The 18,203-nt window shown below is 43.6% G+C and overlaps 1 protein-coding gene across 1 annotated transcript; it reads left to right on the forward strand.

Moving 5' to 3' along the window:
- Window positions 1-17,026: 17,026 nt before the first annotated feature.
- Window positions 17,027-17,755, forward strand: LOC131244218 (uncharacterized). Its single transcript, XM_058243861.1, has one exon. It carries the CDS (start codon window positions 17,027-17,029, stop codon window positions 17,753-17,755), a length of 729 nt encoding a protein of 242 aa, XP_058099844.1.
- Window positions 17,756-18,203: the final 448 nt, after the last annotated feature.

Raw genomic sequence — 18,203 nt, forward strand, 5'->3', positions numbered from 1 at the left:
TGATGGAGTTGATGGCCCACCAAGATCACTCCTCTCTCTCTCTCTTGTGTAGAAAAATGGTGAAATGCTAAGGGATGAAGGACTATTTGTAGAGAAATTGTTAAAATGTGGTTAGGTTCAATTAATGTGATCTTGGTTAGCTTAGACTAAGATTATGACAATTAATTCATGATTTGTAATTAATGATGGATTAAAGGAGCATGGGATGGCATGGTGTGATGATGTCATACATAGGGTATGGAATGGAGAGAAGTTGACTTTGAGGAGCACATGAGAGAGGGGAGGTATGGGTGTATGACATCACACACATGGGTAGAGATTCTCTCACCCATGTGTGGCATGTGCATGTGTGCATGGCATGAGTTATGCACATGTGTGTAATGGAGTACATGGCGCCTTGCACACATGATTCATTAATGATTCTTCACAGCGTATCTCATTAACAGAGTATTGTACAAACGCACGGGTGGTACCTACGCGATCGCAGCGATGGGGCGGTCAATATGAAATTGGTTTCGAAGCCTTTGGCTTCCGGTTAGTCGGGTGTGCACTATGTACGGATAGTCCAGGTCTGGCCAAGGGCATCGATCATCATTCACATAGGCATAGAAAGTGGTACGGAATGGACGGGGTGTTACAGGTATAATCTCTCATAACTGAAAAAGATTTTATTAAACAATCTGAGGAAAAAGGAGATGTAGATGTATATGCATTAGTTAAAAAGGAAAAATATATGGTGCTTGTGAATATCCCAAAGGATTTAAAACCAATGTTATAGGAGTTCAAGGCAAGTGTGCTTGATGAACTCCTTAATAAATTTGCTATCATACAAGATATATAAAACCATGTTGATCTTGTTTCAGGGTTAAGGCTGCTTAATTGCCCACATTATTAAAAAGAATGTGAGATCTTGCAGGCACAAGTAAAGGAACTAATATATTTTAGTCATGTCAAGGAGAGCATAAGTACATGCATTGTGTTAGCTTAACAGCCTAATGCAAAGTACAAGGAAAAGTGTGATAAATTTCGGTGTTATAAACTGTTTTAGTATTATGTGCACGGTCATTTGGATAACTTGAGGACCTGGTTTTTCCAAGTGGAGGGGTCTGATGTAGGACGTGGCACTGATACATTAGTAGCATGGTGTAACGCCCTGAAATTCGGGGGTCGAGCATAACTCAGCTCTCGAGTCCCAAAACGTCACTTATGCAACATATTTAATGATGGATGTATGTTGTCTGTATGAGTACATGAAACATGGAATAGATTAAGCCAAACTGCAAATATAATTCAGGGATAAGTGAAGAACGCAAGCGGAAGACTTAAAGAAATATATGTGTACATGTGCAAATCCTTGAAATACATATTCATACCAGGTCGAACTTACAAGTGTTACTATCAAAATTACAAGTATCAAATTACATCATTTAATTCCCAAAAGAAATTCCAACATCCCGCGCATCAGAACAAGGCTCACTAGAACCCGTCTGAAAACTGCATATAAGAGAATGCAGCCTCATCATCATCAAACTCCTGCTCTGCCTCAGGAGCCGCATCCATATCTACAACTAAGACAGAGTCTGGTGGGTGTTTAACACCACCCCAGAACGTGGGAGTGAGTGATCAACTCAGTGGAACAATAAAGCAAAGGTTAACATGTTATCAATTCAATCAAGCAGTAATGGTAAAGCAAAAATAATCAAACATGTCCTAAGTACTCTTGTTAATGCAAGGATGTATGTAGAATGATGCGTGCCCTCACGCGTACACCCTCAGCATCTTCATCTTACGTTACGCATGACATCGCCTCAAAGTGCGCCACGTCTACAAAGCACATGCAAATGCGGTGCATGAACATGATTACCAAGTTGTTATTAGTCCGTTTCATAAAGCAGGATTGGGAAGCTAAGGTACCTTCCTCATATCAATGTCCAAACAGTGATCCATTCGAGGGTCGTCAGTCCTAGATCATCTCATACGTTGCAAAGGGCTCGTCATCAATCAATGCACGCCTATCATACCTTCGTCACTATACTAAGGCTCGTCACCTCAATGCGGTATCCAGGCATGCTCGAGGTCACTACAAAGGGCTTGTCACCAATCAATGTAGGCCGACAGCACGAATATAGTGTCCCATACCACCATAATCGGCTCACGAGTATGGCTGCTCACTGGTCACTATGGGGAGGCTCGTCACCCCAGCGTAGGCCGACAGCTCGACCACAATGTCCCATACCATCATGTCTGGCTCATGAGTCTTAGCGGATCAAGGTACAATGGTTTACAGGATTTGCACTGGTAAGTTTGGTACCCTAGATTCAAACAATGGCGTCCATACATGGTGAACATACATTGGACAATCGGGTTACTTGACGAATTCGACTAGCACGAGCGCACGTTGGGTTGAATGACATAGAGTGCGCAAACACTTCGCATGGCCAAACCACTGCCGACAACTCTAATACGACTCGAGTTCGTCTAATCACGTCCCACGTGGCGAAAGCAACCTCATCCACGAACTTAAGGCCGATTACCGATTTCCTGGACTAATGCATAGTCCCACACATATTCCACTACAATAGATATTCATATCTACAATTTAGAATAGTAATGGAACAACAACTCAAATCATGCAGTACACAAGCATTCGAAGAATATCAACTTAACATGGATTTAAGCATAAGTAAGACTTGAAATTAAACAACAAGGAATGTAACTTGCATAGAGGAAATTATACACACTACTAGGAGTGTTGAGAATCGCTTCTCAACGCCCGCAATTAGGTTAATAAGTTGCACTTTAGATCATTCAGGCATTTCTACAAACACTTAGAATACATAGGTCAACATACATGACGTATGTTGGAATACACACATTTGGACAATTCCTTTTGCCAACGAGTCGTCACACATACATCTAGCATAAGTACATGACAAATAATCATGGCAAACACATGTGCATATTTTATACGTATACGGTACTTTATACATATACATAGAATACACAAATTCAATATATCACATATATATCAGGAACGCAAAATAAACATAACATTTAGCATGTGAAATCTCATCCATAACAAGAATAAACCATTAGCTGGTATTGAAAGCCTTGAAAACTATAACCTATACGATTAAAGTCCGCACCTTAAACCAAAAATAGAACACCGAACTGATTTCAGACGTTATGTCTTCGTCAACGGCGACAGGATAACCTAAGGCAAGAATAGAAATGAGATACAACATCACAAGACTATTATAAGCTCTAACACAGATTAGGGTTAGGTTAACTTACCCAAGGATGAACTCAGAATCGCCGGAATAACAATTCAAAAGTGAAGGTTTAAGGATGAAGAAGAACAGGAAAGAATCTAAGATGATTCACCAACTTCTCTCTCACTTTCTCTCTCTTTTCCTCTCTCTTTCTTAGCTAGGGTTAGGAAATTCGTATGGAAAAGAGAGCTAGGGTTTTAAGGTCTATATATAGGCCTAACTTTGATGAAAATAACCCCAGGGCCAAGGTATACTTAAGGTATAACCAAAACAAGCCTCTCTTGATCCAACGAAGCACTTCCGGTGGGCCTATTACCACGAAAGGTCGGACTTAAGCTCACGGACTATGGATCTAGGTTAGGCTGAGTTTTCGTACCGATCGGATCTTCAAATCAGCCGTGGCGGACCACATTCAATTCAACGGTCACTGAATATCGATCAAGTCCATAAACACAAGGATATGCCTGGGCCACCTTTCGTGATTAGAGGGTGAAATTGGGTCAGAATCCAACGGTTAGATTGCTTAAAATCGTCGCGCAAGCGACACGACTCAGATTTCATAAAATCTTATTAAATTTTCAACTGTTCTCACACTCTTCACTCCGAACTCAATCAAATCGACCCAGAACATCACATGGACTTGATTTTTGAGGTGATGGTCAAGTCCAAAATGGTGACTGCAACAGCCTAAGATCATCGCCATCGGACTTTCGACGCGCGGTCTAGGTCCGATCCAGAACTTCAAAAAATTCTCAAGAGCAACTGGCTTTAGCGATGAATCCCAGATTTCAGAGTAACCTAGCGCCAACAATTCTACAGATTTTGAGTCATGCAGATCAAATTTAAAGTGATTATGTAAATTTCACAAGCAATCAAGTTTAGCGCTAAGTACCCCAAAAAGCTTCTAAGGAAAACAGATGTAGTACTCAGGTCTTGGCACAAAATTTTCCGGGTCATTACAATCTACCCCCTTAAAGAAAATTTCATCCTCGAAATTCATACCTTCTCATATTCCTCAAGGATCTGAGGGTAGCTTTTTCTAACCTCAGCTTCAGATTCCCAAGTAGCCTCTTCCTTACTATGATGCGTCCATAGAACTTTCACAAGAGAGATGACCTTGCTATGCAATACCTGCTCCTTCCTGTCTAAAATACACGTCGGTCGCAGTACATATGTGGCATCCTCGCTCAACTGCACCTGCTCCCAACTGATAATATGCGAAGGATCAGGAATGTACTTCTTCAGCATAGAAACATGAAATACGTTATGCACGCCCGCAAGAGGTGTGGGCAAAGCAAGGCCGTATGCTACCGCTTCCACTCGATCCAGAACTTGAAATGGACCAATAAATCTCGGCGTAAGCTTCCCTTTCTTACCGAATCGCAGAACTCCCTTCATAGGAGAGACCTTGAGAAATACATGGTCTCCAACCTCAAACTCAAGCAGTCGACGCCTCATATCAGCATAACTCTTCTGCCTACTCTGGGTTGTCAGAAGTCGACGTCGAATAATGTCAACTTTCTCTGAAGTCGCCTGCACCAACTCCGGGTCAATCAAACTACGCTCGCCAACTTCTGCCCAGCAATGCGGTGCTCTGCACGGGTGACTATACAACGCCTCATAGGGAGCCATGCCAATACTCGCCTGAAAACTGTTATTATACGTGAACTCTGCATACTAAAGACAATCATCCCAACTATCCTTGAAATTCAAAACACAAGCTCGTAACATGTCTTCCAGGATCTGATTCACGTGTTCCGTCTGCCCATCTGTCTGTGGATGAAACGCGGTGCTGAACTTCAATTTCACACCCATCGCTTCCTATATACGAGTCTAGAAGATAAATGTGAAACGCGTGTCTCTATCAGACACAATCTCCAAGAGAACTCCATGCAGACGTACAATCTCCTTGATATACAACCTAGCCAACTCGTCTGTAGAGTTTATGACTCTGATAGGTAAGAAATGAGCCGACTTCGTCAATCGGTCGACGATCACCCAAATAGAGTCATATCCCTTCCTCGTTCTCGGCAACCCAGAAATAAAATCTATAGAGATGAATTCCCACTTCCATTCTGCTATGGGCATGGGCTGAAGCAACCCAGGAGGTCGGCGATGATCTGCCTTGACCTGCTGGCACGTGAGACAATGAGAAACAAACTCAGCAATATGGACCTTCATGTTGTCCCACCAATAAGATCTTCTCATATCCTGATACATCTTCGTGCTACCTGGATGCATCGTAAGTTTAGAACTATGGGCTAACTCGAGAACCTCCCGTCTCAAGTCAGGAACACATAACCGGCCACGAAATCGTAAGCCCCCATCAGAACTAACACTCCAGTCGGAGTTCTCATCTGTACCAACCCGCTTTCTCATCTTCGCCAAAAGCTCATCATCTACCTGAGCTGCAACTATCTTCTCGTCAATAAGGGGCTGTACATGAATGTGTGCGATAACCTCATACGGTTTTTCCACTGTAAGCTTCTGTTCAAAGTCCCACACAAACTCCAACATGTCCCATTCTGCCATCATTAGCGGAGCCACAAACTCAATAGCCTTCTTGCGACTCAACGCATCTGCCACAAGGTTCACCTTGCCCGGATGGTAAGAACCATCGAACTTAAAGTCTTTCAATGTTTCCATCCATCGGCGCTGCCTCATATTCAAGTCAGGCTGCGTGAAAATAAACTTAAGCTCTTGTGGTCGCAAAAGAGTTCGAACTCCTCTCCATAGAGGTAATGTCTCCAGAGCTTTAATGTGAAAATGACAGCTGCTAACTCCAGGTTATGCGTAGGGTAATTCTCTTCGTGTTTCCTCAACTGTCTCGAAGCATAAGCAATCACCCTGTCCTTCTGCATAAGGACACAACCCAGGCCAACCCGAGAGGCGTCAGTATATATAACGTACTTAACCCCTTGCTCTGGCAATACTAACACAGGGGCAGACGTCAACTTGTCCTTCAGCTCTTGAAAAGCTGATTCCGCTATCTCATTCCAAGCAAACTTCAAATCTTTCCGTGTCAACTGAGACAACGGTCTGGTTATCTTCGAGAAGTCTTGTATGAAGCGTCAATAATAGCCTGCAAGACCCATAAAGCTCCTTACCTCAGAAACTGAACCAGGCTGCTTCCAGTCCTGAACTGCAGCTACCTTGGCAAGATCGACAGCTATCCCTTCCTTGGACACCACATGTCCCAGGAACTTGACTTCCTCTTTCCAAAAAGCTGATTCTCCCTAAGAGTATCGAAGACCGTTCTTAAGTGCTCCTCGTGCTCTTCCCGACTCACAGAATTTATCAAGATGTCATCGATAAAAATAATGACGAATCAGAACAAGAATAGCCAAAACACCCTATTCATCAGATCCATGAACACGGCCGGTGCGTTCGTAAGACCGAACGACATCACGAGTAACTCATAGTGACCGAAGCTAGTCCTGAAAGCGATCTTCTGCACGTCCTCATTCTTGACGGGCAACTGGTGATACCCTGACTGCAGATCAACTTTCGAGAAGTACCGTGCCCCTTTCAACTGATCAAACAGATCATCAATCCTAGGCAAAGGATACTTATTCTTCACAGTGACCTGATTTAACCTGCGATAATCAATGCATAATCGCAAGGAACCATCTTTCTTCTTCACAAACAAGACAGGTGCTCCCCAAGGAGACACACTGGGTCGAATAAAGCCCAATTCCAACAAACCATCTATCTACTTCGTCAATTCTTCCATTTCACTCGGAGGCATACGATAGGTGGGCAAAGAAATGGGTGTCGTACCAGGCATGAGATCGATAGTAAAGTCAATCTCACACTGAGGAAGTAATCCAGGAATCGACTCAAACACATCTTCAAAGTCCCGAACTACCGGCGTGTTAGTGAATGCCGATTCAGCCATACTCTCCAACAGAGAAGTATAATAATCAAGACGAAGAGGGTAACTGACCTGAACTAGGAAAGTAACTATCTCGCCCTCAGGTCCATAGATGGTCACCGACCTTGATTCACAATCAATCTCTGCTCGCATCCTCGTGAGCCAATCCATACCCATAATAACATCGTAATGAAAAAGAGGTGCGACAAAGAAATCAACACGGATCGATCCACTTCCTAGATCAACCAAACAATCCATACAACGCTTGCTCATAGCGGAGGAAATCCCCGTAGCGGTAGTAAGCGTCACTCCTTGCATAGAAACAGTGCTCAAACCCAAACGCCTAACTGCCGCATATGATATAAGAGAGGTAGTGGACCCTGTATCCACCAACATAGAAACGGGAATACCTTCAATGTGCGCTGTAACCTCGAAGGATCTCGGCACCAAGTCAGACATATGCGCTTCAGCTGAAAGCGCATGAACTCGAGCCTGCTGCTGACGATTCGGCGGAGGAACCATGGGCCGCTGAGGTGGCCTGAAGCTAGGTACTGTAGGTCTGAAGGATGGATAAGCTGGCGCTGAACGAAGAGGTGGAGGAGAAATAACCTGAGGCATCGGAGGCTAATCCTCTGCGGTGGAGTAAAACCACTGGCCTGCATACGTGAAAAGCAAAAACGGTCCAAATGCCCCATTTTCCTACAATACGAATAGCGAAGATCAGCTCTCATCTACTAAGCGGGCGGTGCTGAATGCCTAGGAGGAGAATCTGCCCGCGGCCTCTTGCCGAGAAAAGGTGCAGGTCTGGGAACCAATGGTGCTCGCATACGGGACGACCTGTCCCCATCCTGCTCTGCTCACAATGACATGCTCACCAACTCCGCATAAGAAGAAATGCTAGCACAGCATATCTTCGATCGGATCTTAAGCCTCAATCCCTCAGAAAAGCGCCGCATCCTCATCGGCTGATCGCCCAGAATCAAAGGAACATACTGACCTAGCTCAGTGAACCGGTTCTCATACTCCGTCACTGACAGCCCTCCCTGGCGGAGGTGAAGGAACTCACTCTCCTTCTCATGTCGGTACGTAACCGAAAAATACTTCTCATGGAAGCGTGCCTCAAACACTTGCCACGACCACTCAAATCCTTCCTCGACAGTGTGAAGAACACTATCCCACCATAGACTGGCCTCCTTCTCAAATATGAAGGAGGCAAGCTCGACCTGCTCAACCTCTGAGCAGTGCAGCGGTCTCAGCATCTTAAAGATGTGATCGATCCAATACTTGGCCTCCTCGGGTCTATGAGAACCCACAAATGTGGGAGGTCGTAAGTGTTGGAATCGCTCAAAAGTGCCGCTCGCACTGGCGCTCCCAAATGGGGGCATAGGTGAAGCAGGAGGAGTCGCCCCCACTGACTGAGCAAAGATGCCAGCCATGGAAGATAGGAACTGCTGCTACTACTGATGCTGCTGCTGCTGGTACTACGACTACTGAATCTGCTGCTGCTACATCAATAGCATCATCTGCTTAAACCTATCAGAAGGCAGAGCAGACGAAGATGTACGACTCGGCTCAGGAATCGAAGGCGTGACTGGAGGAGCCATAGGTGTCGGCCCAACACCGGCATGAGATGGGCCCGTCTGTGGATCTGACTGGCATCGCTCAAGGGAGGAACCCCAGCAAGCGACTCAACCAAGGAGAGACGGGCCGAAGTCTTCGAACCCTTAGGAGGCATACCCTACATTCAACAGAGGATACAACCTGTAAGATTCTACGTCCACATAATCCATCCATACAGCAATCACAGCACAACTTCAAAGATAAACAACATACATTCTATTAAACAAAATTGTCACAATACAAGTAGTGTAGCATTACATGAATCACGACATGAAAAGCATGTGAACTACAACATCTAACACTTCAACAACAACAGACAACTACAAACAACTCCAACTACAAAGCCAACAACGGCTACACGAAGAAAGAAACAACAAACAAAGCAAAGGATGACTACAACGACAACTACGCGTCGGAGTCAGGAGATGGAGGCGGGGCACCCTTATCCTGCAAGCAATACAGGATAGATTTCAGAGTTCGAGTCACCTTCTTGAACTTATGCTTCACAAGGCCTCGAAGATCAATGATATCCTAGCGTAGAACAGCCTGCCCTTCCTCAAGCCGTGTGAGACAGGCATCCCTGGCAGCCTGATCTGCGTTCTGTTCTGGTTCCACAAAAGGAGAGTTATCACTCGTATCCTATGCCTCAACCTCTTCCTCGTCCTACTATGTTTCTTCTTCAATCTCAACTCCACCTTCAGCATAACTCTCTTCATCATCACTCTCTGCCTCATCCTCACTCTTTGAGGCGTGTTGACCAGAACCAATCTCCATCTACTTAAGGGTCGTCAGATTAATGTGACGAACCGGTACCGGCTTCTTTGCTCCAAGCCTATAGCCAAACTCATGTGCAAGCTTACAAATGAGTCAGCCAAAAGGAAGCGATTCGGTCCTCCTAATCGAACGAGCGATGAGAATAATCTGATGCAAGATGTACGTCGGCACACACAACTTCGCTTCTTGCCCCACCTGATACAGAAAATCTACCATCAGGCGCGTACACTCGCTGCGGTTGCTCCACCTTAGATATACATTGAACGTACACATGTGGTGAAGCAAACAGAAGTCATCCGTCATGTTGGTAGCTAGAAGACTTCTATTCAGCTGCCATTCGACCAGACGACCACACAAGAACCGGGTGCGATGATCCCTCTCGCGCATACTGTTCAAATTCTCACTGGCATGCACTTTACCAAGTGGCACATTCAGGAGTCGGGATATCAAAGCAACATTAACTATAGCCTTCCGACCGCTACCACAAGGAATCTTGAACTGCAGAGGCTCCAGCGAAGGATCACGAATATTGGCATAAAAAGCTCAAACAGTACTAGCATTCGCGCGATACTCACCCTCAAACAAGGGACACAAACCAGCTCCTTCCAGGCACTCCACCAACAGAAACTTGTCAAACAGTTGCAGATCAACATGAGCCTAAAAAAGGACCCTACGGCCTTCATAGACTCCATGCGATAGCTATCCCAACAGGGTTCTACCAATGGGAGCTTGAGGATCAAGGTCCCGCTTGGTCTGGAATTCACGAGCGGCGGTCGTGCTCGTGGCGGCACCTCTCAGCCTCCGTGCACTAGTTGGGCGGCTAGCCCCGGCTTCATCCACGAGCACTCTCTTCTTCCCCATCAAAGAAAGAAGAGTGGAGATGGAAAGGATGACCGTGATAAACTCAAAGAGGGCCATAAGAAATGAGAGAAAGAGAGAAATAGGAAGAATGGTGGAACTTCCACACACTAGAGATCCAAAGGAGAATGTGAGAGCTCAAATGAGAAGGAAATGGAGTGAAATCAGCAATGGGGGTGAGGGTTTTGGGATGGGTCAGATGGGTGTGCACGAAAATGGAAGAAGAAGAAGATTTGGGGAGGATTTGGAGGAGTTTGGAGAGAAACTTGAAGGAAAAGAGAGTTAGGGAGGGTGAGTTGTGAAGGAAGTAGGGTATAAAAGATATTTTAATCAACAAACCATGGAAGGGTGGGCCACACTAGGCCAAATACTCATCGGCTCGAGCCGGCCCACCCGGCCTGGCCCACTGATCGGCGAGGCCTCGCCGAACCTGCGATGATATCGCCGGTCTCTGGACCGTCCGACGATGGCTCACCGATTGGGCGAGGTCCTCCTGGTCCCTTAGCTCCAAAATGATGTGGGTCCCCCATGGGCCCCACTGAAAATGCCCCGATCGGCCCCTTTGCATGATTCGACGCCTATCGGGCCATTCGGGCAGAAATCTGATACAAACAGAGATTTCTTGAAGATAGAAGGGTTGAAATGGGATGATAAACCATCTAAACTCATTAATAGATGGTCTAAGAGAGGTTTCGGGTCGCTGTGTGTGATCAGGAGAGAGCACAGACTCGATCTCGGTGATCGTTTTCAGTAAACTTTCACCGATAGAAGCAACGGAACACAAACACACAATCTACGAGAAACTCGCACCCAAATACACTAAAGTGGCAATAGCGTGCGGTGTATGATCATAACACAGGTCCGGTTTAATCCAAATCATGCTCTAATACCAACTTGTAACGCCCTGAAATTTGGGGGTCGAGCATAACTCAGCTCCCGAGTCCCAAAACGTCACTTATGCAACATATTTAATGATGGTTGTATGTTGTCTATATGAGTACATAAAACATGGAAAGATTAAGCCAAACTGTAAATATAATTCAGGGATAAGTGAAGAACGCAAGCGGAAGACTTAAAGAAATATATGTGTACATGTGCAAATCACTGAAATACATATTCATACCAGGTCGAACTTACAAGTGTTACTATCAAAATTACAAGTATCAAATTACATCATTTAATTCCCAAAAGAAATCCCAGCATCCCGCGCATCAGAACAAGGCTCACTAGAACCCGTCTGAAAACTGCATATAAGAGAATGTAGCCTCATCATCATCAAACTCCTGCTCTGCCTCAGGAGCCGCATCCATATCTGCAACTAAGAAAGAGTCTGGTGGGTCTTTAACACCGCCCCAGAACGTGGGAGTGAGTGATCAACTCAGTTGAACAATAAAGCAAAGGTTAATATGTTATCAATTCAATCAAGCAGTAATGGTAAAGCAAAAATAATCAAACATGTCCTAAGTACTCTTGTTAATGCAAGGATGTATGTAGAATGATGCGTGCCCTCACACGTACACCCTCAGCGTCTTCATCTTACGTTACGCATGACATCGCCTCAGAGTGCACCACGTCTACAAAGCACATACAAATGCGGTACCTGAACATGATTACCAAGTTATTATTAGTCCGTTTCATACAACAGGATTGGGAAGCTAAGGTACCTTCCTCATATCAATGTCCAAACAGTGATCCATTCTAGGGTCGTCAGTCCTAGATCATCTCATACGATCATATGGTTTTAGGTCATTGCAAAGGGCTCGTCAGCAATCAATGCACGCCTATCATACCTTCGTCACTACACTAAGGCTCGTCACCTCAATGCGGTATCCAGGCATGCTCGAGGTCACTACAAAGGGCTCGTCACCAATCAATGTAGGCCGACAGCACGAATATAATGTCCCATACCACCATAATCGGCTCACGAGTATGGTTGCTCACTGGTCACTACGGGGAGGCTCGTCACCCCAGCGTAGGCCGACAACCCGACCACGGTATCCCATACCACCATGTTCGGCTCATGAGTCTTAGCGGATCAAGGTACAATGGTTTATAGGATTTACACTGGTAAGTTTGGTACCCTAGATTCAAACAATAGTGTCCATATATGGTGAACATACATCGGACAATCGGGTTACTTGACGAATTCGACTAGCATGAGCGCACGTTGGGTTGAACGACATAGAGTGCGCAAACACTCCGCGTGGCCAAACCACTGCCGACAACTCTAATACGACTTGGGTTCGTCTAATCACGTCTTACGTGGCGAAAGCAACCTCAGCCACGAACTTAAGGCCGATTACCGATTTCCTGGACTAATGCATAGTCCCACACATATTCCACTACAATAGATATTCATATCTACAATTTAGAATAGTAATGGAACAACAACTCAAATCATGCAGTACACAAGCATTCGAAGAATATCAACTTAACATGGATTTAAGCATAAGTAAGACTTGAAATTAAACAACAAGGAATGTAACTTGCATGGAGGAAATCATACACACTACTAGGAGTGTTGAGAATCGCTTCTCAACGCCTGCAATTAGGTTAATAAGTTGCACTTTAGATCATTCAGACATTTCTACAAACACTTAGAATACATAGGTCAACATACATGACGTATGTTGGAATACACACATTTGGACAATTCCTTTTGCCAAGGAGTTGTCACACATACATCTAGCATAAGTACACGACAAATAATCATGGCAAACACATGTGCATATTTTATACGTATATGGTACTTTATACATATACATAGAATACACAAATCTTAATATATCACATATATATCAGGAACGCAAAATAAACATAACATTTAGCATGTGAAATCTCATCCATAACAAGAATAAACCATTAGCTAGCATTGAAAGCCTTAAAAACCATAACCTATATGATTAAAGTCCGCACCTTAAACTAGAAATAGAACACCGAACTGATTTCAGACGTTATGTCTTCGTCAACGGCAACAGGATAACCTAAGGCAAGAATAGAAATGAGATACAACATCACAAGACTATTCTAAACTCTAACACAGATTAGGGTTAGGTTAACTTACCCAAGGATGAACTCAAAATCGCCGGAATAACGATTCAAAAGTGAAGGTTTAAGGATAAAGAAGAACAGGAAAGAATCTAAGATGATTCACCAACTTCTCTCTCACTTTCTCTCTCTTTTCCTCTCTCTTTCTTAGCTAGGGTTAGGAAATTCGTATGGAAAAGAGAGCTAGGATTTTAAGGTCTATATATAGGCCTAACTTTGATGAAAATAACCCTAGGGCCAAGGTATACTTAGGGTATAACCAAAACAAGCCTCTCTTGATCCAACGAAGCACTTCTGGTAGGCCTATTACCACGAAAGGTCGGACTTAAGCTCACGGACCATGGATCTAGGTCAGGCTGAGTTTTCGTACCGATCGAATCTTCAGATCAGCCGTGGCGGACCACACTCAATTCAACGATCACCGAATCTCGATCAGGTCCACAAGCACAAGAACATGCTTGGGCCACCTTTCCTGATCAGAGGGTGAAATTGGGTCAGAATCCAACGGTCAGATTGCTTAAAATCGTCGCACAAGCGACACGACTCAGATTTCATAAAATCTTATTAAATTTCCAACCGTTCTCACACTCTTCACTCCGAACTCAATCAAATTGACCCAGAACATCACATGGATTTGATTTTTGAGGTGATGGTTAAGTCCAACATGGTGACTGCAACAGCCTAAGATCATCGCCATCGGACTTTCGACGCGCGGTCCAGGTCCGATACAGAACTTCCAAAAATTCCCAAGAGCAACTGCCTTTAGCGATGAATCCCAGATTTCAGAGTAACCTAATACCAACTATTCTATAGATTTTGAGTCATGCAGATCAAATTTAAAGTGATTGATGCAAATTTCACAAGCAATCAAGTTTAGCGCTAATTACCCCAAAAAGCTTCTAAGGAAAACAGAGGTAGTACTCGGGTCTTGGCACAAAATTTTCCAGGTCATTACACATGGTTAGACCAAAAGAAGGTGGACTATACATTGAGCATAACTTTTGATCTGGGCATCATTGCAAGACACATAACCTATTAATCTTTACTAAAATGGTTTATCCGAGGTAAATTGACTCATGTGGTGCATTGTATCAATCCGTTTCATTAGAAAACGAGCGCTTTCAGCTCAAAAATGAGAATTTGAGGAAAAATTACTATTTTTAGTAATTCCAAAATTTTTAATATTTTTTATTTTTATTTTTAAAGTTTTTAGATTTTCTTCTTTTTAGAAATAAATTTTAATCATGATATGACTCTTCTAGCAAAAGTTTATTTAGAAATTTTATTTTTAGAAATTAGGCTTTAAAAGAGTTTTACGAGAATTAGAATTTTTCTATTTTTTGTAATTACAAATTTTTTTCTTTACTAATGGTGTAACAAGGACACACATATTAGACAATTATTATCAATCAATTTATTACCAATTTTTAAAAATTATTCTATTTTCTTATTTTCCTTGTGGATTCGAGGTATCTCTGTGAAGGGTATAGAGAAGTTCCAAGGATTCAAGATAGTTATTCCCCGAGGAAGACGGTGCTTGACCTCAACATGTCCACCCCTGCATCATTTTGGTATCAAATCCAGGCTTTTTCTAGGATCCATAGCTTCTAACGATGGGTCGGGCAATAATCTGATGGATGGTGCTCCATGAAATTATCTTTTAACTGCGGCGACTTTCGAAGTAGCCCAACGAGAGAATCGACAAGTCATGTAAGCGTTGTTGGCTGCCATCGATCGCATGATGGAGGCCCTAGGGCAATTCCGTGTTTATTGCGATGATTCGCCCCTGGTATGTAGTAAAATTCATTATCGTGCTGATCGTAGGGCGATGCTGACAATGAATTGCAGAAGGTGGGATTCAACATCATGATTTTGCAATATCCTGGACGAGGCATTGATCAGATAGATCAAACAGATCGAGAATTCAGGACAAAAGTCAATTTTTCTAGTTTTAATGGCCAACTGCACATTAAGGACTTTCTTATTTAATTGCTTGAAGTCGAACATTTCTTTAACTGCATGGACATCGTGGAAAAGAAGAAAGTTAAACTTGTGGCTTAGAAGTTGAAGAGAGGTGCTTTGGTTTGACAGGAACAACTTTAACTCAAGCGAACGAGACAGATGAATGAGCCAATCCGTATGTGGACACGGTGGTCACAAATGAAGCAGTTGTCCCTCAAAATTACAATCATATATTATTCCAAGAAAACCAAAATTGTTGGCAAGATGGCCGATCAGTAAAGGGTTATGTAGAGAAATCTCATTATTTGTCAACGAGAGATGACCTCATCGAAATGGAGTCGCTACACGCTACAAGTTTCATCAGTGGAGGACATGTAGCCCCTATGGGAATAGAGAACCAAACCAAGACTTCTAAAGTGGAGGTACAGTTTCTTATAACTGAAAAAGATTTTGTTAAACAATCTGAGGAAAGAGGAGATGTAGATGTAAATGCATTAGTTGAAAAAGAAAAATATATGGAGCCTATGAACATCTGAGAGGATTTAAAACCAGCACTGCAAGAGTTCAAGGCGATTGTGCTCGATGAACTCCCTAATAAATTTCCTCCCATACAAGATATACATAACCACATTGATCCTGTCTCAGGGGTAAGTCTGCCTAATTGCCCACATTATCAGAAAGAATGTGAGATGTTGCAGGCACAAGTGAAGGAACTGATACATACTAGTCATGTTAAGGAGAGCATGAGTACATGTGTTATATCAGCTTAAGAGCCTAATGCAAAGTATGAGGAAATGTTTGATAAACATCGGGGCGACAAATTGTTTAAGTATCATGTGTGAACTCATTTGGATAACTCGAGGATTAGTTTTTTTCAAGTGGAGGGGTCTGATGTAGGACATGGCACTGATATATTCCTAGGATGGTTCGTCCAAAAGATGGTGGATTGTAAATTTATCATAACTTTTGATCCAAGTATCATTATAGAATGCATAACCTATCAATCTCTACTGAAACAGGTCATCCAAGGTAAACCAACCCACAAAGTAGGTCACATATTTCCATTTCATCAGAAAACGAACACTTTCAGATCAAAAATGAGAATTTGAGGAAAAATTACTATTGTTAGTAATTCCAATTATATATATATGTGTGTGTGTGTGTGTGTGTGTGTAGTTTTTACATTTTCTTCTTTTTTATAAATAACTTTTAATCAGGATAGGACTCAGGTAGGGTGTCCCGACCTACAATTCTCCAAAGAAAAGGGGCCGTTAATCTGTCAGGATTTTGGCTGACCCTAATGATTGGCAAGGCAGATTGAGGAGGCTAAAGAGAAGGGCCGTGAACATGGGTTGTGTGACAGATGGATAAGGCCATCATCTGGAACGCCTAGGGCATAGGTAACGGACATACTATTAGAATTGCTACAAGGATAATAAGGAGGCACAACCCCTGGATCTTTCTCTTTCTTGAACCTATGATTAGGGAGGATAGAAGAGTTGGTGTTGGCCTAAAACTTGGCTTCCATTCATCTCTCTCCAATGGAGAGACGGGCGGGAAAGTCTGGGTTTTTTTCAACAGTCAAATTTTTGTTATATTTGTTACTAGTTCTAACCAAATGCTCACCTTTAAAGTTGGTGTGCAGAATTTTCCTCACTCTTTTCTACGCTCCATCGTCTATGTTAAGTGTTCTAGGATCCTTCGGAGGGTTCTTTGGGATGAGTTGGCAACGTTAAGCATATCTGCTTCTGGGCCATGGATAGTTTGCGAAGATTTTAATGCGATTGTGGACTGTTTAGAAAGGAAAGGCAGTAGACAGTTTGACGCAGCCAACTCCATGGAATTTTCTGAAGCCATCAACGACGCGGGCCTTATTGACGCCAGTTTCTCAGGTAATAGGTTCACCTGGCGTAACAACCAAGCTGGCACTGCAAGGGTGTGGGCCAGATTGGACAAAGCTTTTTGTAATTCAAACTGGGTATCGCAATTACCTTGCTTCGGGGTGGCCCATTTGCCACGAACTAGCTCAGATCACGCCCCTTTGCTGTTGTCTTTTCCTCAGCCCCCACCTTCGATGGTTAAACCTTTTCGCTTTCAGAGGATGTGGTCTCTCCATGACTCCTTCTTGCCCCTGATTAAGGCGGCCTGGGAGGGGGAACAGTCCCCTCATCCGATGATTAACATGCTAGTCAAGCTCAGGCAGGTCAAGGAGTCATTGAAGGTTTGGAATAGAGAGGTCTTCGAGAATGTCTTAAAAAATGTGAGGCTAGTGGAGCAATCCCTAGAGCTGATCGAGAGACACTCACAGTCCAATCAGGTGGAGGTCCCCTCTGACGAGCTACTCTAAGCTAAGCGCCATCTCACCACCATGGAGCTCAGGGAAGAGGTTTTTTGGAAGCAAAAGACCAAGAACAACTGGCTAGAGGGAGGGGATAGGTATAAGACCCGTGTCCTATTCTGTACCGTTCCATCAGCTTTCGCGGTCCTTCCGGTCAAATTTCGACAACCTTCGCACCGTATCCGACGTTTGCGCGCGATCCTAAGCCAGGTCCCGCACACCGACGTCGGCTCGATCTGAAACTTGTATTATAGCGACCGCGTCGTCACCGCAGTTCCAGCACCGTGACTTGCGCACCAAACCGATACCCAGGCTAGAAGATGTCGATCTGTGTTTATTCTGAAGAAATACCACGCATTGCGAATTTTGAGGAAATCTCTATAATTAGTCCCATCAATCAACCATAAATGCATCCCATACCTTAAATACTACAACCCATTCCCTCCTTTTTAAAAAG

This window comes from Magnolia sinica, chromosome 4 (genome assembly GCF_029962835.1).
Source record: "Magnolia sinica isolate HGM2019 chromosome 4, MsV1, whole genome shotgun sequence".
NCBI classification, from domain to species: Eukaryota; Viridiplantae; Streptophyta; class Magnoliopsida; order Magnoliales; family Magnoliaceae; genus Magnolia; species Magnolia sinica.